The 22649-nt window shown below is 42.4% G+C and overlaps 1 protein-coding gene across 3 annotated transcripts; it reads left to right on the top strand.

Annotated features, from left to right (window-relative positions):
• Positions 1–339: 339 nt before the first annotated feature.
• On the top strand, positions 340–22144 carry crtac1b (cartilage acidic protein 1b; the record flags this gene model as incomplete). Of its 3 annotated transcripts, XM_080482337.1 has the most annotated exons (15): positions 340–498; positions 3505–3695; positions 5661–5857; positions 6185–6321; positions 10114–10270; positions 12236–12370; positions 12498–12640; positions 15845–15981; positions 17878–17960; positions 18228–18328; positions 18413–18581; positions 19531–19676; positions 20163–20205; positions 20358–20501; positions 20746–21586. In XM_080482337.1, 14 exons carry the CDS (start codon positions 3511–3513, stop codon positions 20871–20873), a joined length of 1905 nt encoding a protein of 634 aa, XP_080338463.1. In that variant the 3' UTR covers positions 20874–21586. The 3 variants fall into 3 exon arrangements, with proteins under 3 accessions (XP_080338463.1, XP_080338464.1, XP_080338465.1); XM_080482338.1 differs by lacking the exon at positions 20358–20501 and having other exon boundaries at positions 348–498; positions 20746–22144; XM_080482339.1 differs by lacking the exon at positions 340–498 and having other exon boundaries at positions 3511–3695; positions 20746–21450.
• Between the last annotated feature and the right edge of the window lie 505 nt (positions 22145–22649).

The following is a 22649-nucleotide window of genomic DNA, read 5'->3' as shown; positions in this document are numbered from 1 at the left end:
ACCGTTTCACCTTCGTTAACTAATGTTCTTAATGTCGTAAATAACAACCGGAAACTTGGCAGAATTACTGGAGCCGTCCACAATGTTTATCCACAGTCACATTAGTCCATTCAGGAGTCAGAACATCACAACTGGACCGCGTGAAGCTCTGCTTCTTCCTCCCAGCTGCGCCCCTCCGCGCGCTCATAGTGAACACCTGGGGACACGCCCACCGCCGCTTCCCAGCTTTCCCATTGGCTGACTGTTTAGATATTCAAGCAAGGTGCGAGGTGATTGGCTGAAATCCCACTTAAGCGATTTCATAAAGCAAATCTTTTGGAAGTTGTGTAAAGGGAATAACTGGGGGGGTGGGGGGACCCCCGAGATAAAGACGGTGTCCACAGTACAATTAGCTCGCCTCTATTTGCCCCCCTCTCTGCCCTTGCTGTCAGTCGCTGGAGGATTTGTCGGAGTTTTTTTTTTCTTTCTTTCTTTCTTTTCCCGAGCGTCTCTGCATCTGTGAGTACCTGAGTGCGCGTGCTGCCGCCGCTGCTGCTGCTGCTGAGGCTGCTGCTGAGGCTGCTGTCTCGCGCTGCGCTCCGCTGGGATCCGCTTTGAGCGCAACTTTCTCCTCAGAGCAACAAATAAATGTGACCAGGACGACTTGCTCATCGGTGGTAGCCTGTCGCCCGATCGCCATTCGCAGTGACAGTAACGACCACAGTCTAAAATCTGCATCAAAGTGGATTTTGATATTAAAATGGATTTTAATGCCAATGAGCAAATTGCAAATATGAGAGCAGGATTATTATTCTGATGTGACAGATTTTTGCACGGGTTTTTAAAGGTTTTGTCATTGTTGCACATTTCTTTATGAATATTTCTTGTCTTGAGCAAGCTGTTTCAGATTTTTCGTTTGGTGATAGATAGATAGATAGATAGATAGATAGATAGATAGATAGATAGATAGATAGATAGATAGATAGATAGATAGATAGATAGATAGATTTAAGAACATCATACGTCACAATTATTGTTTGAATTATGAATTTCTAAGTTATCATTTTCCAAAAACTTCCATAAAAGCGAGTTTCAAAATGTTCATATTGAAGTTGAAGAAATATTGGAAACTCCTGATATGACTGCAGCTGTGTGATGTGGGTGGATCATGATATTGAGTTACTGCTCTGTCTTTAAAGTGGTGCACAACAATCATTTTAATTGTTGAATGGTGAAAGCTAAATGTATTCGACTTTTTGACTTGAACAAGTGTAGCATTGTTTGTGTGTGCGTGTGTTTGTGTGTGCGTGTGTGTGTGTGTGTGTGTGTGTGTGTGTGTGTGTGTGTGTGTGTGTGTGTGTGTGTGTGTGTGTGTGTGTGTGTGTGTGTGTGTGTGTGTGCGTGCGTGCTGCAGTGAGGGCGTCCTTCACAGGGAAGAGCTTCTGGAAATGTGTGTTTGAAGCTGAAGATGTTGCTGCTGGCTCTTTGTCGCAGTGTTATCAGGATCAGAGCTGGACTTGCTTCAGAAAGCACATGCTGATGTTGCACGCTGTGGTAATGGCCTCTTAATGCCAACATAAAGAACCAAATCGAAAACATTCCTCTGCTCCAAACAACACTTTTTTGTTTGGAAGGGGAGAATATCACATGGTCTATCTGTTTTTTTTTTCTCGCACAAACCACTTTTATTTGATGAGTCCTGCAGCCATTGTTCACCCTGCAGATGCTACATCATAAAAAAATTGTTTGGGCCAATTCATGCTGGTGGAAAAAGTCCCATTACAACTTCAGTCATTGACTTGGATGGGATGTCCTGTTCTCTGCTGCAGTGAATGTGGAGCAAAGTGACTGCATGTCCTTGTGGATAATGTAGCACCTCCAGTTTTATCAAACTGAGATGTCGTCAGTTGAGTTTCAAGCACGCATTAGTCATTTTTCCATCACCTTCACCTATGCGGTCATTTCTTTGGATAACTGAATTATATTCTTTTTTTTTGTTGTCTTTTTTAGTGCCAGTGTTAAACCAAATATGTGTCCTTTTTTCCTGTACACATTGCAAGCAACTCGTCCCCCCCCCCCCCCCCCCCCCCCCATCACACATATTGTTTTTGTTTCACTTACTTTTCAACTTTACTTTTCTCTCCTTTAATTTATAGCTTACTGCCCCTAAGATGCCTCCTGTAGTCTGGAACTGCCCAACCCATTTGTCACCACATCCTTGCTCTGATGGCGGGGAGCCACCTCATCCTGAGCCCCCGAGTGTTGTTAATTAACCCTTCCTGCTAACAGCCAGAGTCCACGTCGCTACCAGCGCACCATCATGCGGTATCATTGCACCGCCTGCCTGGAGGGTTTGCGTTGGCCCCGGCCATATTTCTGCAGGTGTCAGCGGAGGTGCTTCCTCGCCGTACCGATTGTGCTTTTGAGAGTATTACTCAAACAGCACTGTGGGTTTTTATCTTAAATTGAATTGTTGAGGGTGATGTTAAAGAGCCATACATCACCTGGACATTGGAAGGCTGGAAGGTAGGAAAGTGAGAATCTGCAGCAGTGTGGAGGAAGAGATGGGAACGTCTCAATGGTAATACAGATGGAACGGCAGAGGCTGCATTCATAAATCCACAGCCAGGAAAAAAAAGTCAAGTTGTCAGCTTATAAATGTCATTTGGTGTGTGTGAGACTGTTTGTGTGTGTGTGAGCTCCCACAATATGTGTATGTGTTGTTGCTGATAGGTGTTTTATTTTAGCCTGAAGACCCGTCTCTTTTTTTTCCCCCTCCATGTTTTAGTTCTTTATTTTTTTCCAATCTGAGCAGCCAAAAAAAACCTGTGTGCCTGCACTTCACAAGTGGAATTGGATCAATTCTTCTATGTTCACCTTTTATCTACTTACCACTAAAAGGACACTTATACATCACACAGCTCTTTCATCTACTCTCTTAAAAAAAAAAAAAAAGCTTGCCCATTTGGAGTTGGTCACTGTCTCAGAGGAAACAGCAGCCCGGGCCTGTTTTATCAGGTCATATCGGTTTCTCCTGTGCTCACTTGGACCCTGGCTAATGCCCCGCTCCATGTATGGATTTCCTGTCCTGTAATTCCTCAGCCTGTCTGCATGTGATGGGTTGTTCAGATCTAACCCTGCAGAACGCTGCTGATTGCAGTGGTATATCTTCATCTTTATGCCTGCGTATAGTGGAAAGTTCTGCCAATGACGCCTGCCTCGCAATGGATTTGGAGAATTAGCAACAAGGGCCCGTGTTGCAGTTTGCAGATGTACGACTTATAGTTTTTATTTGATTCCCATTTACTTCTGCTCGCAGGATAAATGTGGGTTTAGTTCAGACAGAGGGTTGTGTGTGTGTGTGTGTGTGTGTGTGTGTGGGTTTGATACACCCCGGGTCACAGCATTCCGGTTCAGCTCAGGACTTCTTTGAAGAATCAATATGAAAAGGAAGTGAAGACAAATGACAAGCATTATTATGACGTGTCTCATTTCAGATTGCAAACGATGTCTTTTGTCCTTCAGGTAAGGATGTTGTTGTGGCTGGTTTTGTTCCTTCCTGGCATCGCTTTGACTCAGCGATCGGAGCCCATGTTCTCAGCGATAACGAAGACCGTCCTTCCTCCGGACTATGAAAACAACCCCATACAGCTCAACTATGGCGTGGCCGTCACTGATGTAGACGGGGATGGAGACCTGGAGATTTTTGTAGCCGGGTGAGCAACGTGCAGCGCACCGTTTTGTCCATGGTCATTAAAAAAAATGTCTTCACAGGCAAGCAGTAACTAACTTTGGAGGTTAAAATAATAGGCCAATGTCATTTTTTCAAGCTGAAGTTTGAAGAGAAAGACAAAAAAAAAAAAAAAAAAAGCTGAATGAAATGAGATAGCGACTATGGCCCGAGGCTCACTCAACCAATGGAAATGAATGTGATTGAATAGAGTGCCATTGATGGGAACAGTTTTGCTGTCCAGTGAAGGAGCAATGACTTTTTCAACACTTAACAGAATATAGATTAACCAAAATGACCCTGCTTAATAAATGTCATTTAGCTAAAGCCTCTTATTCAGCAAGTATTCCAGACAGGAGATCATCTCAAAACCTTGAAGACAATGCAGATTTTTAAAAAAAGATTTTAAGCAGGTTATATCATATTTAGATACGGCTGACCTTCAGCACCACGTAGAAAGAGATGGCCAATTTCAAATAACACTTTTTGGAACACAAATATTAGGGAACAACTTAGATTTTGACTCAAAGCTGAAGACTTTTTATTGCAATATATGTCAACTGACCATGTTGGTACTATGACAACATCAACAACGTAAAGAGAAATCAGCACTGGCAGTATATTTCTGTCTTTGGGCATTTTCCTGTCGGGGGTTGCCACAGCCGATCATCCTCCTCCATCTTCATACCAATCATCTGCATGTCCTCTGTCACTGCGCCCATTAACCTTGTCACCGGCCTTCTTCTTATATTTCTCTTATCTGGCAGTTGTGCAAATCAGACAAAAAGAAATCCCAGTGCTGGAAGTTTTCTCACAAAAATAATATTGATAAACCAAAATACTTTCTCTATTGACAGGCAGGCTGTATAATTTTGTCACGGCAACATCCCTGGCGAAAGATATTTTTTAATAGACGTGGAACAAAAGACATGTCTCTGTGGAAAATTAATTAAATTTTGTGATTTAATGATGTCATTGCTGCATATTCAGTCATGCATGAATGGTGAGAGCTAAAGGTTAAATTCCAACTTTTCTGGACAGTCTTTCAACTTAAAATTGCTGACGTTAAAACCCCCCCCCCCCCCCCCCCCCCCCCCCCCCCCCCCCCCAAAAAAAAAAAAAAACCTCTGGAAAATAGAAATGGGTGTGACATGGTAAATATTTCATCCCTGCATACCTCCTTGTGTAAAGCTCATTACTTCCAACTTATGACTTGGTGTCCTTGCATGACAGCTCCTGATGAGAAGTATCTAAGCTTCAGGACTGTCTTTTTACATATTCAGTATCAGTCCTCTGAATAGACCCCGTGAATGGACATCGACGCAGACAATTAATCGACTTCACCTTTAAGATTTGACACTTAAGTTCTCAAGTGCTTTGAAAATCGGGCAGAGTGGACTTTAGATAAAGGTTATCTCCAAAATCAAGCAAGTCTGGTTCCAGCATTTTTATTCATCGTCATCTGTTACGGCTCATAAATTGTCGTGACGGGGGGGGGGTGGGGGGGGGGGGGGGGGGGCGGGGTTTCACTAAGAGCAGGATGTAGAGGGAATCTACTCATCTCTGGTTGGTGCTTCCTGTTTCTGCTGAATAATTTTTTTTTATCTACATCTCACAGTTACTGGAGCTAATCCATGTAAAGAAGAGCTCTCAGGTATCTACGATGAAGGTCGCACTTAAAGCCACTCTTAAAGATAACACAGCACAAAGCTAGTTCGGAAAGATTTCATTTAATTTCGGGAGCTACGACAATCAAAGCCTTTCAACTTTGGAAGTGGAAACAAATGAGTAAAACCATACGTACAGTATAGACCTGCAACTGTCATACCAGTTTCAGTCATGATAGTTCTATGCAATTTCCCATCTTGTGTGTTTTTAGAGAGGAAATAGTCCTCCTCAAGTTTCATCTCTCATTGCTCACTAACTACTTACTATTCCTGCCTGTTGACAGTTACAACGGTCCAAACCTTGTGCTCAAGTACGACCATCACCAAAGACGACTCATCAACATCGCCGTAGACAACCGCAGTTCCCCGTTCTATGCCCTGAGAGACCGTCAAGGCAACGCCATCGGAGTGACGGCGTGTGACATCGATGGAGATGGACGAGAGGAAATTTACGTCCTCAACACCAATAATGCCTTTTCTGGTACAGTACAAGCTGATACACTGCATAGGTGCACATTCACGGGTACGCCTCTGTTCTGAGGAGAGGAAGCGGAAGAGTACAGTATCTGCATGCAGATATTAAGCTTATCTCACAGGGGTCTTCATCAGATAACAGATAAGCGTTGTGCTGGTATTAATCAATCTGAGAGCTACAGAGCGCTCTGCAACGCCTCACCTCTACCATTTTTGTAAAAACTCTCGACCTGCTCTTGTGTCTCCAATCACCCACGGTTCTTGTATTACATAATGCCTCTTAATGCCGCGCAGTCGTTGCCTCTCATGAACCCTGTATCGCTCCCCCATCAAGGTCGGGCAACGTACTCCGACAAGCTGTTCAAGTTTCGCAATGGACGCTTCGAAGATCTGCTGAGCGATGATATTAACGAACACAGAGATGTGGCCAACCCTATGGCTGGGCGCTCAGTGGCCTGTGTGGACAGAAAGGTACTGCGGACACACACACACACACACACACACACACACACACACACACACACACACACACACACACACACACACACACACACACACACACACACACACACGCCCACACAAAGTACAGTGTATATGTAGATGAACACACACTTGCCAATAGAAACTCCCCAGAGTGTCTTGTGCGTACATGCACGGGTGCTTCTGTTTGTTTACTAGTGATAACTCATGCCCTGCCTACGCCGCCCTTCTCAGCATGTGCTATGACAGTTCATTTGGGGGAATGGTGTGCCATTTTCTCTCCTCTGTCCATCGCACTAGTGTAATTACAGAAGCCAGGGCTCGTTTGTTTTATAGAACATCGTACGAGGGGAGGAATGATGACTCCACGCTACTGCTTTTCTGCCCATAGCATTTTCCCTCTTTCTCTCAGCCTCCTTTTCCATTGTTACTTTTACTTTTTCCACCTTTTCCATCCTTTTCTTCTTCTCTTTCCCCCGACTGACACGCTGGTGCTCTTTCTTTGTCTCTTATCTCTTAGCACACACATGTAGCTCTCACTTCCAATCACTGGATGGAATAAAGAAGGTAATAGTGGGAAGAGGACAGTAGGGATTACAATAGATTTTTTTAAACCGCAGTCCCATCCCACTGAGCACTGATAGGTTGTGTAGCTGCCAGCCAGATTGGACAGATATCTGCTTTTAATGGCATAATTCCTTTAGAGAAAGCCAAAGCCCTGACGTGTGCTCTTGCATGCAAGTTCCAGCAGACCGATAGAGGGGGAACTCATTTTCCTACCACTGAACAAGTTTTATTAGAACATTTTTGGAACAACAACCAAAGCTCCCACGAGCCAAAACTGCAGCGTGCAGTATAGTCACTGGGGTAGCTAATGCGTTTGATGTTGTTTACTCATGAATAAAATGTGGTATCTTTTAAAAAGACAGATTAGTTATCCAACCGCTTCATCCCGGTCTCCTTGAAAATGACACTGCACCATTATTCTTGTCCAAACTGATGAAGGTGACATATTGATGGGTCTCACATCGAACTGATGGATCATTTCACATCGAACTGGCACGCGGGCAAAACAAGTAGACTTCAAAAGCCAGAAGAGCTGAAACATGGTAAATTAAAGTGCAGCAATGCATGTTAAAAGGCATAACACACATTTTCCAACAGCAAAAGAATAAGAATGCTTCACGAGAGGCGAGATCTTCGCAGTGATGACTGTTGAAATGGATGCAAATTGTATGTATGCAGTCCTTGCACCAACATGCACTTTGCAGGCATGCATGTCGCACTATTCACAGGGCCAATCCCAGTGACAGAAATTAGCCTTGGGTGAGGACTTATTGAAAAATCATTGACTTTTAAGTTTGTTAAGTAACTGCCAGTGGCCTTCAGGTCTCTCAATGTAATTCATTTTCATTCTTGTCAAGTGTGTGTGTGTGTGTGTGTGTGCGTGCGTGTGTGTGTGTGTGTAGACGTATTGTGACACTTGATGGCATTTACCTCAACCACACTCATTTACCTTCCTTGTGTTTTTAAAATACAATAAGGTTAACACAAATGGTGAAATGTGCGCATGTGTGCCTTTGCATATGTGTTTGTATTGATTGAAATATGTTCGGCCTGGCGGGAAAGCTCATTGGAATTGAGTGTGTAGTCTATTAGTGTGGTTCCGTCTGAGAGTTTGTGTCTGCAGGGACTCTGACTGATAATGGAGTGTGAAATTAATCTCCAAAGGGAGGCAGAGGAAGGAGTAGGGAGAGAGGCTGAGAATGAGAGGTAAGAAACAAAGAAGAGGCAGATCAAAAGGGAAAGGGAATTTTTGACCAGAGAAAAGTGCATTATATTCATAATGCAAGCTGAAAAAAAAAAAACTTAATAGGGGATTCAAGTGTGTAACTGATGTCCCAAATGACATATTCACTGTTCATATAGTTTGATACATGCCACCGTGTAATGGGTGGGGTGACAATGTGATGTTGAAGGCTGGGATGTCTGGTTGCTGAACTTTTAGCTTGCTTTGAATATATAACTGTTTCTAGAGTTACTGTATTACTGAGGGTGACAAAGACAAACTATTCACGATCACTTGTTTTTATTCAATAATACATGTTTTTAATATTTTTTTCAAATGTGTCACTGAAATACCTATCTCTGGTGGCTGAGCCAAAAACTGAGTTAAAACCAGATGGATTTAGAAACTTGCATTGTGCAAGCACAGCACAGCACCAAAGGAATTAGATTCCTGGTCTGATACATATTTAAAGAGGCGTTATCCACACTGTGTTTTTCATGCTGATATGAGACCCAAAAATATATAATAACACGAGATATAACTTTAGAGGATAATTCTGTTGACTTGGCTTTATGTTACTTGGTTATGAATGTTGTACTTCAATATGCAGATCGAGAAATATGATTTGTTAATGGTTTAAAAAAATCTATTAAAAGCATAATGCCGCATTTTTAAGGTTCTTTTTGACTGACGATATAAAGCAATACACGATACAACATAATTTGTTTAAATCTTTAAATTACAACTTGAAACAGTCAACAGAACATAACGAGATCTTCACAAAAATGTCGGAGCAAATTGTGCTGGAGCAAAGTAATCGACTGTCTCCGGCACCTCTAGTGTCATAATGTACCACTGGAACGGAAGAAGTTGTAGTGAGTCATTTTACATCAACCGAAACCTTCAAAGGAAGAAACGGTTGAGATCACATGTCGACAGAACTGTAACCACAATGGTTGAAACAACTACTAATTTAAAGTCTGATAGCTGTTTGATTGCAGATTAGACTTTCTGTCCACAATGCCGTCAAGTAGCCTTTCTTTCTTTAACTGTAAGCAAGACTTTTGCCACACCTCCTTTTTGGTTTCTTAATATGACACAGCATGGGTGTCAAACATATGGCCCGCGGGCCAAAACCAGCCCGCTAAAGGTCAATTTAAACATTCAAAGTGGTCATATTATGCAAAATTCACCAATTAATGGTTTTCCACCTGTAATATGTGTCCCCATACCAGTCAAGAAAGTCTGTCATCTCTCTCCCTGGCTTGTTTCAGTTTATAAAAAGTGTGTCGCTCCAACAAGCAAATCAGAAATCAAACCCTATATCGTGTCATCGAGGGTTTAGCCAATCCCAATCAAGGTAGGCCGCCCCCTTTTGACCCTCCCACAATTAGGCAGCTCTGCTCTGGCACATGGCATCACGAGAAGAAGTACTTCCTCCTCTTCCCAAGATGGGCATGTGTGGGCGGAGCCAGTCCAGGTCACACAGACACAGCAGATTCCGAATGCAGCTCATATGATCCAATATTCAAATAACTGGAAATCAAGGAAAAGCTGGATTTGGGGCAATAAACTTAGACATTCAACATTTTAGGACGAACGAGAGCCATGTGAAAGTGTTGAAAAGCTGTATAATACAAACCCTTTAAAGGAAGTTGAGGTATTTATCTTGATTAGATTTCAATTTTTCAGGTATTGGAAACATATTCAGTTCCATGTTCTTATATAGCACCTTTCAACTTGCTTTAACAGTCCCAAGTCCCAAAAGTCACATTCACCTATTCACACACACATTCACACACCAATGGAGGCGGCTGCATTGCGAGGTGCCTCGTCCATCCATTGGGAAAAACAAAGGGAAAATGATTGCAGTTGTTGTTATATGAAGATTTTTTTTGCGATACTGGTCAGGCCTACTCACGGTCAAGTTTGGCTTAAGTATAAAAAAAATCTGATATCCTGATAGACACTAATAAGCATTTCATTTTCTACAGGGTACAGGGCGTTACGCTATCTACATCGCTAACTACGCCAGTGGGAACGTCGGACCTCATGCTCTCATAGAAATGGACGAGGCAGCGAGCGACCTTTCCCAGGGCGTCGTTGCCCTCTCCAACGTGGCGGAACAGGCAGGAGTCAACAAGTTCATCGGTACGTATGAAGAACTGACTGTGGCTGTGTGACGTGCACCATTGTTATAAGATCAGCCAGCGGGAGTGGACCTTCACCCGTGATTTATACATGCATCTGCAGAGGAGCATGTGCTTGTTGTACCCATAGAGTCTGAAATATGGGACTTTAGTACACAGGGGGAGCTTGACAGAGGGCGAGTAAGAGAGCTGGAAAGAGGCCAGGTTGAGGGGGAAAAAAACAAAAGGCGAACGGAGAAGAAGAAAGAGAACATGGGGTCTCTTTTGGCTCAGTCAGCTGTTTACTCCAGACAAAGTCACAGAGAAGCGTAGGGGGAACAACGACACACACATACATCAGAGCTGCTTCACAGAGGAGAGATGGCATCTATTATAGCCTCACCTAACCTTACACACCGATTTGATGTGCAACTACCTCCATCAGGGTCAGTCACGGATCAGCAGCTCTGCCCATCAGGCCGTTTCACTTACACCCGAAGCTGAGGTTGAGCCACAGAACGTGACATTCTAATCTAGAATAATGCAATGTCATGTATATATGGAAAATAAAATTGCCACAATTGTAATGAAAAATAACCCCTGGCCTCTGAAATGACTTATAATAGATCATGAATACATCCATTTAATTGAAATGCATCAGAGTACTTTTACAGAGGTCTTTTTTTTGTTCATCCTCATCTCCCTTACATCTGCACAGTTCTTCCCCATCATATCTTTATATTTTGTAATGGTGTTGTCAATACAATCCATTTTTCTCTTTTAGTATGTTTGTATTGCTTGTTTATGGAGCGGATTTATAACCCTCCGATTCCTTTATACGGCTGCCAATGTGAGGAAAAGAAAGACATTTCTGTCATGAGACAGTAAATATTTAACTGTGAACTGAATTTTATTTTCAGTTGACTTTTAGATGATATTGAAATTCATCACGTTTGCGTCGTCTCACTTCCACACCTGGATCAGTGTAATCCTGTGATGTAGAGAGGACACAACGGTAAATGCCAAATGTACAGTTGCGGCGTGATTTGTTTGTTCATAACAGTTATTTTCATGTGTAGAAAACGAAATTGCTGCCTCTGTGTTGCTTTATTGTAACCACTTTAAACGTCCTTGACACCGTTTGTTCTTGTAACTTTTCGGGTGACTTCGGAGCAGGAGAATCAATCTTGATCTTCCTTGGATCTTTTTCCCCATGCAGGATGTCATCCGATCCACCAGGGGGGCAGGCGCTGTGAGCTGGCTTAGAATTGATGTGAATGATGTACGGTGGATGACTTTGTCATCAAACTGCCGTTAATCAGAGCAGCGGGACAGTTAGCGAAGTTGTATATCTAATGGTTACATATCTCCGGAGGGACATTAGTGGTTTATGGCCGTAAGGGGCGAGTGATATTTGTCTGGGCTGATGGAGCGGGCCAGTAAATCAGGAGTGAGTCCTGACTCACAGCACTGACTCGGCATACTGGAAGGGCAATCAAAGACCTTTCAGCTCCATAATTAAACTCCGCTGGTTTGAGATGAAACACTTCAGCGACATACTTTTTTTTATAGAATGTCTTCAGGAAATCCCGAGGTCATATTGAGAGTGTGCTGTAAGGGTCACCAAGATCTTTTCATATAGAGAAAATCACTATGCGCTTTTGGTTAAAGCAAGAGGGGCTCAGTGTGTGTTTTATCTTGTGAATTTGTTTGTTTGTTTGGGCCCGGGTGTGTTTATGTTTGTTTCCAGCCCATCAGAGTCACTGTTTGTGTCAGCAGAAAGGCCCGCCATACTGGAGCAAATGATCTGGAAAGACAGTAATGATCACCTTTCAGTTTTGTTATGCAGCTCAGCTCCCTCCCCGCAGTCTCTGTTTCACCTTTTCACTTTCATTTTCCTCCCTAGAATTATCTGTTCACATCTTTCTTTTGACCGCCTGGTTTTCTCTTAACGCTCAGCTTCATTGTTGTGTCTCCACCTGCGCAGGAGGGAGAGGCGTTGTCGTGGGGCCCATTGTCAGTCAGACTCTATCTGATGTGTTTTGCGACAATGAATACGGACCCAACTTCCTGTTCAGGAATAATGGAGATGGAACCTTTACTGATGTGGCGCAGCAGGCCGGTGAGAACAACACGTATAGTTTGGCAGCCACATAATATGTGTCATTTCAGATGAATTTGGAGGGAAAAAAAGGGGGAAACAAGATTGTCTTCCATCTATAATACAGCATGTTATCGTTTTATATCAGGTGTGGAAGACCTCATGCAGCATGGCAGAGGGGTGGCTCTGGCTGACTTCAACCGTGACGGCAAGACAGATATCGTGTACGGGAACTGGAACGGACCTCATCGCTTGTACATGCAGCTGAATAATCGCAAACAAAGATTCAAGGTGGGTTCAAAGACAGGCACACAAACAGAAAAAACAACAACTTTGGTACTATATTAGTATTAGATCAGAATCCTTTAAAATCAAATGTTTGGTAAATGTGAATGCAGGCACACATTTCAAGGCAGTACAGACCAAAACCACAGATTTTTCCAGTTTTTGATATACATTCTATAATTTAAATAATATTCTATTCTATTCTATTCTATTCTATTCTATTCTGTTCTATTCTATTCTGCAGCATATAATGAATAGCGTAATTGTAAGCTTATTGAAATAGCTTCAAATATCTATACCTTTGCATGTTATGATAATAGTGCATATTTGCAGTTTTTATAATGAATGTAGCTGTTCAAAAGCAAAGTAAAGTGGGATACAATGGTACTGTATCTTTTTATGCTTTTCTACTTGACTCCACATCATGGAGTAACTCTCTAAAGGTGAATTCAGTCCCAAAGTGCAAATTAGCTATCGTCAAAATATCACTATTCTTTACATGCATTTTTTGTCCCCATATGATGATTTGATGGAGTCTGTCTCGGCTGACATCGAGTGAATGGCAGATACACCCTGGACAGAGCTCAAGCTCATCACAGCGCTTCAGCAATCGTTCATGCCTACATTATTTACAGTCACTGCCAATTTAGAAACCATAAAGATACAGGAAATAGGAAAATATGCTTTCATATGATTTGGAAAATGTGTGGGTGTGTTAAACAAGGGGCCAGTTACAACTCATCTAATGGTGGCATCCCTGGACACTCCACTACACATTTGCGTTAAAAGTGCAATTGAACGACCCTGTATTGAAACGTAGCAGCTCAGATTCTGACAGACACGGTATTCGCTTAACTCATACCATTAACTTTTATAATTAGGCTTGACGGGCCTGATTTGTTAACCAGTTGCTGACCATATGAGTGGAGCCAGTTTTTGAAAATTGATCGTTTCAGTTCTGTGGATAATCAAATTGCTGTCATTTATTGTAGGAAAGTTTTTTTTATCTTAAGATTTCTATCTTTGCTTCAGATGATTTTGCTCCTGATGTAGGAAAGTTTAAAAAAAAAATAAAATAAATTGTAAACTATTTGTCTTCCTTGGACCAAAAATAAATGTGGAATGAACAAGCAGCACAAAAAACAACAAATCTCACCTGGTATCACGGTGAATCGCATCATTATCCATCCAAACGTCTGGCCGGGGAATTAGCTCGACTCTGTGTGGTATTTAAAGACCCATCAGCGGTGATTTACCCAATCAATGCCTCTACAGACAACTCCTGCGAGACCTCCGGCAATGGCGCTTCTGTTTGTGTACCATGTTTAAGAGCGGCGCAGACAACGATGGGTCCTGCTGTGTGTAAATCTGCAGAGGTTTCATGCATGGTGATCTATCTGTCACGACCTGCACCTGCATCTTTTACCAAAGAGATAAATGTCACGGGAGACATCTTTATAGGGGTCGAGTAAGGGGTTAATGTGTGATGCTTTAGCCCTGAGACAATTCCATCAGTAACACTCACACACACATGTGCACGAATGCGCACACGCACACGCATGCAACGCGCTCTCATACACATATAAATACAAGGAAGACAAATTGAATTAGCAAGACAATGTTTTTTGAGCCAAGATTGTTAAATCACAAGCCCGCAACATATTTAAGACTCCTTTCGCCCACACGAGCTGACACTCCCACTAGCCGTGTTGACCTTTGGCATGCATAATGAAGCTGTTGTATCACTTCAGTAAACCGCCAATTAAATTGGGCTGAACCAGCAGCTTGCCTGGGTAGTGGAAAGTGCCGATTAGGCCTGTTTGTGCTTTAATTAAAATCTATTGCCCAGGTTTTCCCTGCAATAGGTTTAACACGGACACACACACACACACACACACACACACACACACACACACACACACACACACACACTGAACAGATAGGAAAAGTTCCAAGTAGAAGTTTCTTGGTTGCTGTGAATCACAGCTGGAGTTTGTTTGTAATAGACGTTATTAGAAGGTGGTGTTTAGAATAATCCACTATTTATGGAATTGTTCTTCATCCCAGCTTTTGCCTCAAAACATATTCTGAAACTATAATGAACCTAATTGTATACGTCATTTTACTCTCGGTCAAGTATGTGTGGGAAATGATGCTCTCACACATGCAGCTTGTACTGTAGTCTAGTACTTTAGGAAAGTCCCTGCCTCCCTGTTCTTATGGCCTGAGCCGGCCATCCCCTCTCCTTCACCTGGGAAGCACAAGGTCATTGTAGGCGGCCCCCACCCCTGCAGCTTTATGAGCCTTATAATTAAAACAGGGAGTAAATACTGGGGGTGGAGTGAAGGGCCACTCTATAACTCTTTCCAGACTTATCACTGTGTCAGTGAAGCGGGGAGACATCCGTAACTTTCAAATACAAAATCTCTCCGGCTACTGTAGAGATTTTTTGGTGGGGGAAGGGGGGGTTCCAGGGAATGGATAGTTGCCGAAAGATTTCAGAATTATGAATTGAAAGAGTATGCTTCTGATGAAACTCAACTCAGTTGTTAATAATAATATTACATTGGTTTTATATTGCACTTCTCTGGACACTCAAAGACGCTTTACATTGCATTATTCCTTCATTCCGTACTCGATGGTGGTAAACTATGTATGTAGCCACAGCTGCCCACCGATGTTGTGACTTAAAATCCAGCGAACAGATTTCCAGGGCACTTTAGTTTGCACCACCTGTGCACATGTTGGATTTAATATAATGCAATTAGCTGTGGGTGGGGACGGGGGACATCGACCTCTCCTCTGATCTACTTAACAACCCATTTCCCTTAGATAATTTCAATGTGTCCTTCTCACACTGATTAAAGTCACATCACCAAACAAAAAGATGAAAAACATCCCACCATTGTATTTTAAAGTCCAAGTGAAGCACGGTTGTGAGTGAAAGTCATACACATTCACTCTCGTTAACAGGCTTTAGTCGACATTGGACTTGTTTTGCATTGCCGCTTATTTCATAATTTGTATTTACTTCTTTTAATGTACTGTTCAGTGGAATATGTTTTACTTTTAAAGTCCACTCTGCACACTCTATCATTTTGTTATTCAATTCATGCTCAGACAGCGATACTGAAACTCCCCGTACTTCTTGGAGCCTTTTTTCTCTGTAAATGTACGAGTCCGCTTTATTGCTGCAACCTCCCTTCTCAGGACATTGCATCCCAGAAGTTTTCCATGCCTTCCCCGGTTCGAACTGTTATCGTTGCGGACTTCGACAATGACAACGAGCTGGAAGTCTTCTTCAATAACATTGCGTACAGAGGCCCCTCCGCCAACAGACTGTTCAGGTACTAACACAGGATGAACACGGGACGCAGCCGCACTCACACATTCATACGCAGATTATGTATGAGTGTGACAGTAAGTTTTAATAGCACTTTGATGATGAGTTTAATGGACTACTCCAGTGTCTTGATTTAATATTCTGGAGCTGAACTCGGAGGCTGAGAAGAATTTAAAATTCCCAGGCAGGGATACTTATCTAGTCTGGCATCCCGCCTCCTTCTCCACACATGAATGAATCTTTCATTAAGACAGTTTTAGGCTCTTTTTGGCTGATGGTTTGGCTTCCCCTCCAGATAATATTAATGAGCTCGTCTCTCAAAGTGAAATATAAGATACATATCAATTGTAAGGGCTTAAAGTTCAAATGAACCCATCCTGTTTGAATAAACATCTGATCTGGCGTATTCGAGTGAGCAGGATGCAGAATTCATGATGAGTACTTGTGATGAGCCGGTGGGTCAGTTCATCCTCGTTATTGATAATCAGTTTAAGCCCCAGAGATTTCCTGGACCGGAGTCGTCTTGCACACCAGGTCATTGGAGGAAAATTTGTCTTTCTGAACACGATGATGGTCTGACAGGGGTCATCGCTCCACAGCTCGTGGGTTTTGCCATTGTCTGCTGTGAAGATGAATCAGCTAATTTAACTCTGCTCTCTGGCACAGAGAAGAAAAAACAAGCACAAATGGTTGTGCGCAAACTAATTAATTCAATCTTACTAATCAATATTTAGCTGAGCAGAAAGGTTTAGCAGAGAGGATCAGCACATTAGTGCACACCGATATTAATTTACTGGTAAGGCAAAGCTGCATATAAAGAGGCTTTACAGACTTTAGGTGCACCTTGAGTGTGCATGATATTTTGCAGCATCACATGTTTTGAAGTTTGATTTGATATCGGTTTGTGTCAAACATGAACAAACACACACTTCTGTGGTTTGTCTGTTAAAAAACGTTCACAAAAATGAAATAAACAACAATCAGTCTACATTAATATTTCTTTAACACATGATTTGGTTCTGAAAGGGCAGGATGAAACAGAAATGTTATATAGATCTGCCCATCACCACAACATTGGCATTAAAAAAAACAAAAAAACATAAATAAAGAGAGAGAGAGAAAACAAAAAGAAAGTGTTGTTGTTTTTTTCATTCGACTTCATGGTGTATGCCTCTATTAATACCTATATACAATTCCTATTAACAAGTAAAATAATTTATTTCAATTCCAGAAGAATTACCAAAAGAAATATGTTGTTACAAGAGTAATTGTGTTTTTCATTTTCTGTTGACCTCTGTGTATCTATTACCGCTTGTTTATATTATGCTATAAATATATTGTAATGTCTATTGTTTAGTCTTGGCAAATCATTTGAAATGTAATCCAAACTCATTTTACAAATCCTTATTAAATTACAGAAATAAATGTGATTAATATAAAATATTTTTTTAAATATGTTCTTCACTTTTTGCTGCTGCACTAATTTTACATGTGTTACATTTTTGAGTTGTCTATTTTTATATCTACAACTGATATATGACTATTTACAACTATTAATCATATACTTTTATTGCAAACATTATATATCATTTGGTATTATACAGTGCAGTAGACGTAGTATTAAATAAAGGTAACATTAACACAGTGTTAAACATATCCCTGTTCAAAATCCAACTCAAAGTAAAAGCAGCAGCATTAAAACAATGGTGATTAAACTGGAAGTTGCGGTCATATTTTAAAGTGTATTTGTTTATTTGGAAAAAAACTATATTTTTTAAATTTCATATTCTACTCCAAAAAAAACAAAAAACAGTTAATGAACGTAATACTTAAGTGCACCATTTTGTTGCATATTTGTAATAAGTGTAATTTGTGTGATTTTGGGACGATATTTTAACAGGGTGAGCAGAAGGGAACATGGAGACCCCCAGATTGAAGAGTTGAATGTTGGAGAAGCATCAGAGCCTGAAGGACGAGGAACCGGTGAGAAGAGATGACTCTCATGTATCTGGAACAATAAGCAGCCTCAGAGCAGGAATCAATACCTGCTGTTCCAGCATCCTGCCGTTAGATGGCATTAGAACTCCACTTGTTGTCTGACTTAAGGCCTGTGATTTATGAAGAAAGGAGTGAACATGCTCTACTTCAGCAGTTCTGTGACTGCTGAATAATGTCCATGTTTCCCTGCCTGAGTTTTACAATCATCATGAAGGCTTGTTTAGCTGCATCATTACTCTAATGGATCTCCAGGAGCGGTCGCCACAGACTTTGATGGCGATGGGCGTTTGGAGCTGTTGGTGTCTCACGGTGAAAGTGCAGCGCAGCCACTCTCCATTTACAAAGTTAACCAGGTAAATGTTTGCCAATCTTAAAACACTTGAGGCCGCCGCCATTGCTCACTTGCTTTTTACTCTTGTTCTCCTGTTGACTGTTAGGGAGCGACTAACTCGTGGCTGCGAGTGATTCCTCGGACCAAGTTTGGTGCTTTTGCCAGAGGAGCTAAAGTGGTGGTGTACACGAAAAAGAGCGGGCCGCACACGCGGATCATTGACGGTGGTTCAGGGTATCTGTGTGAGATGGAGCCTGTGGCCCACTTTGGTCTGGGTAAGACAGAAAGTGATCCTCTCTAAACTGCGACAGCTGGTGATGAGAAAATGATCTATGATTAATTTTTCACATGTACGTATTCCATTAAGAAGGTACCCCGTCTCTGCTGGTGTTTTTTGTCTTGATTTCTAACAACTGAGCAATGTTGAGGTAGTGAGACAGTCAGAACTCAGCAGAAAGACCACTGCAGAGAGTCGCCGTTGGAATGAAAATGCACACATGTGAGGAGAATTATTTTTAATAACTTCAGCTTGATTGGACAGCCAAGGGAGTTGTAGCAGGTGCAGGAGGCAATCCTGTCTTCGAAGGGAACAGCTCCATGTCTCTGTCTTCCCTCCTCTCAGGACAGTTAACTGGTGGTCATCTTTTCCTGGGACTCCTCCCCACCCTCCCCACCTCACTGCGCCTGTTCTGTATCAGGACTGTCTAAACAGACTCTGGTGGCCCTCTTGCTAAAACTTTTAACTGCAAATTTCCACTTCATTGTGACTTCAGAAACAGCCTCCACATCTCAGAATAAAAAGATAAAAAAAAACAAAAAACCAACCTAATTACTGGTGCACATGCAAGATAACTCGGCCCCACTAAATGAGAGGCTGCCGTGCGGGTGCAGCGCAGGTGAAATATTCTTTGGCTCTCAAGCAGCACACCTGCAGAGCGGATTGCTGCCTGGCAAGGTAACTCAAGATCTGTTTACATTAGAAATGCCACTTTAATTAAGGGCTGCCCTGGGCCTCCGGAGGGGGGGGGGGGGGGGGGGGGGTCTCTATGCCTGATTAAAATAGTTAATGGAGAGAGGAGAGGAGAGTAAAGGGCCACTTCAGACAGCGTGTGAGTCAGTAAATAGAAATAAAAAAGCTCGGGAGGTTTTTTTTAAAAACCTGTATTACGTACTGCAATTTAGCAATCCTTCACAGTGTGTCTTTTTCCAAACTGACTCCCACAGGTAAGGATGTGGCCACCAATGTGGAGGTTTACTGGCCGGATGGCCGCTCAGTGGCCCGACCTCTGGAGCCTGCCGAGATCAACTCCGTGCTGGAGATCCACTATCCACGAGACGAAGAGGAAGTCACTCCGACTGTGGAAATAGAGGTATAAAACTGCTGCAGAGCAATCCCCACAGCAACCTGAGATCATTCGGAAGATATTTATAATATGTTGAAGTAACTCGTCCCCAGACACCACATCTGATCTGAAGATATCCCGTCTAGAACAGCCTCGAGTGGCGATATAAAAACTACTTTGGTAGCAAAAAAGGAATGAAAAACAGCATGTCTTATTTTCCAGTCCATAAAAAGTCATTCTGTCAGAATAAAGATGCTTCAGATAAATGCCAAGTTAAAGACTCCCAGTAAATCACTGGAAACATCTTCAGCGCTGCTCTCCGCCAGATTACACTGAAGACAAGATGTGAAACATTACGGATGATGTTGTCATGATGTCACTGGGTAAAGCACTGTTTCCTGCACGACTGTCCAGCTTGGGTGGAGATCTGGTGACCGCAAAGGCAACGTCACATGTTTCCAATTGTTTCTCCACTTGTCAGTCGACTCAGTCTTGTTGTACTGTGTCTTACAGTGCGGTCATGGCTTTGCTCTGAATGAGAATGGCCGTTGCACAGGTAAGCTGTAACCTCTTTTCTCGCTCTTCAGCAGTCTGCACTCGTCCCCTTGTTGAACCCCCCCCCCCCCCCAAAAAAAACAAAACCCAACAAAAAAAACTCAAACCCTTACGTCAAGTGTTTTCTGCCTTCCTCACCTCCCCTGCCCTCAGATAAAGATGAGTGTACCCAGTTCCCCTCTGTGTGCCCCTCTGACCGCCCTGTCTGCACCAACACTTACGGGAGCTACAAGTGCCGTGCCAAGCGGAGATGCAACCAGGGCTTTGAGCCCAATGATGATGGGTCAGCATGCGTGGGTGAGTGAGTTCTGGCAAAGTCGGGGCAGACAGAGCCGTATTACCAGGCTCAGGAGAACAAGATGCATCGTCGGTTTCGCTCGATAACATTCCTCAAGCTGTGTCCCCTTGCTGCACCCCGCTGTGTTGCATGATGAACTTCCTACCTATGAATGAGCTGATTCTATTTTTTTTTTTTTTTTTTGCCACAAAGACACAACATACACAACTAACATTTCTTGGCTCTTTGTGTCTTTCTCTGCAGCCCAGGTGGCTTACTTTGGGGGAACACGGTCTTCTGGGGAGTGCAAGTGGTCCGGCCTTTCGCTGTGGCCACTCTCTGTCTCTATGCTGCCACTGATCTCCACCCACCTGCAGACGGCAGTGCTGTAGTTGTCCCCGCTTCATCCCCCCTCCTCTCTATCCACTAGTGAACACGGATGTACAGAAACTCTCGGAGAAAACTTTTCTCACAAATATCTGCCCAACTTTCTTCTCTGTGGATCCCCGCTACCTTTTCTCACGTCAGTTAGCCTATAAGCTGTCTTTCCCCTCGATCATCGCTGCCACGCTCCCCCCCCCCCTTCGGACTATCAAGAAACATCCAGGGTGCATGCTTGCTGGGAGCAGAACTGTGTCACACCCTCATGTCATCACCTGGCACTTATCTTGGTGGGACCTGAACCAAGGCCAAGTCAATAAGTGGAGCTGCGGCGCGCAAACCACTGCACATACAGCAGATCCGTATTCATTAAAAGCACACTAAGGCCTCATCAGTATCCCGACAACGCCGCTACACTAATCCTGACAGTGACACGCTCATTTATTATGGGCCTACTGGGATGCTGAGGAACACCAGGTCTTCAAGCTTTAGCTTTCGTGTGTGCATATATGTGTCTGTGTGGGTGTGTGCTGGGTCCAAAGAGGCAGACTGGCAGAGAAACATATGCCAGACCATCTGCCTCCGACGGTAGGTTACATTTTGTTATCTATTAATAATACAGCAGAAGAGAGAAGAAGATAAACACACGTGCATGAGTGTGTGAGACCAAGATGAGACTTGAGATGAGCACATTTCTTTTTAAGTAGAAAATGCAGGCAACAGTAAAAAAAAAAAAGAAGAAATGCCTGAAACAAAACTTGACAGATTCTTCCACTTTTAAATAAAAAGAAGAAGAAGAAGAAGAAAAAGGACAATTTTGATTTTACTCCCATCAAATCACATGAACTACTTTTATGTTCTGTAGCTTGTCTGTGGAATCCTGAAACCTGCAGTCCCCTTTGCAATATACTACAGTTGTTTTTAATTAATTGGTGATGCCAAATTGTAACTGAATAGATTTTTTTTTTCTTTTCTTTTTAACAGTTTAAGTAGATAATATCATTATACTGGGCACCACTCTCAGTGCAGCTGCAGCCCAGTTGGTAGATTAGGTCATCTTCCAAGTCCAAGATTTGTGGATTGATCCCTGCTGTCTTTGTGTTAAAACCTTTTTAGGAAAGACACTGAACATTAGTGTGTGGACGCCCTGCATGGCAGCCATCATCGTGAGTGAATGGATGAATCTGACCGATCATGTAAAAGTGTTTTGGGAAAGTGTGCAATGTGACTAAGTACCATGTTTTAATTTGTGAAACGAATAATAATTCAAATCGAATAATGGAAACATATGTCATGTGCCTGTTTCTGATAAAGTTTGGACAACTCAAATATCAGCAATACTTAATAATTGATCATGCAAATTTTATTCCAGACATATCAATCATGATGTTTTAAAAACATAATTGCACATATCGTTGAATGCACAATTAAATAAGCAAAATATATTAAAAAAAAAAAGTTCCAGACTTCCGATATGTTGGCTTAGAGAAAACCTCTGCTGCCCATTTAATGTAATTTACGAATTGTTTCACACAGCATCTATTGTGAAACTGTCAATACAGGACGAGAGTTATAAAACAGATGGAGAACTTCTTTTTTTCATAATTTTTTTCTTTATTTGACGCCTAAGACATATTTTTTGTGTTATCACCATGTGTCATGAAACATTTCTGAGGAAATAATAAATACTTTGGCATAGAAGACGTCGGAAAACTCCAAACTGTTCTCCCGCAAGACGATGACGGCACGCTGTGCTGACCGACAGCTTTTTGCTTCCATGCTATTCT

The sequence above is a fragment of the Lipophrys pholis genome (assembly GCF_963383615.2).
Source record: "Lipophrys pholis genome assembly, chromosome: 15".
NCBI lineage: Eukaryota > Metazoa > Chordata > Actinopteri > Blenniiformes > Blenniidae > Lipophrys > Lipophrys pholis.
Note: the sequence above shows the minus strand (reverse complement) of the source record. Positions and strands in the feature narration are given on the sequence as shown.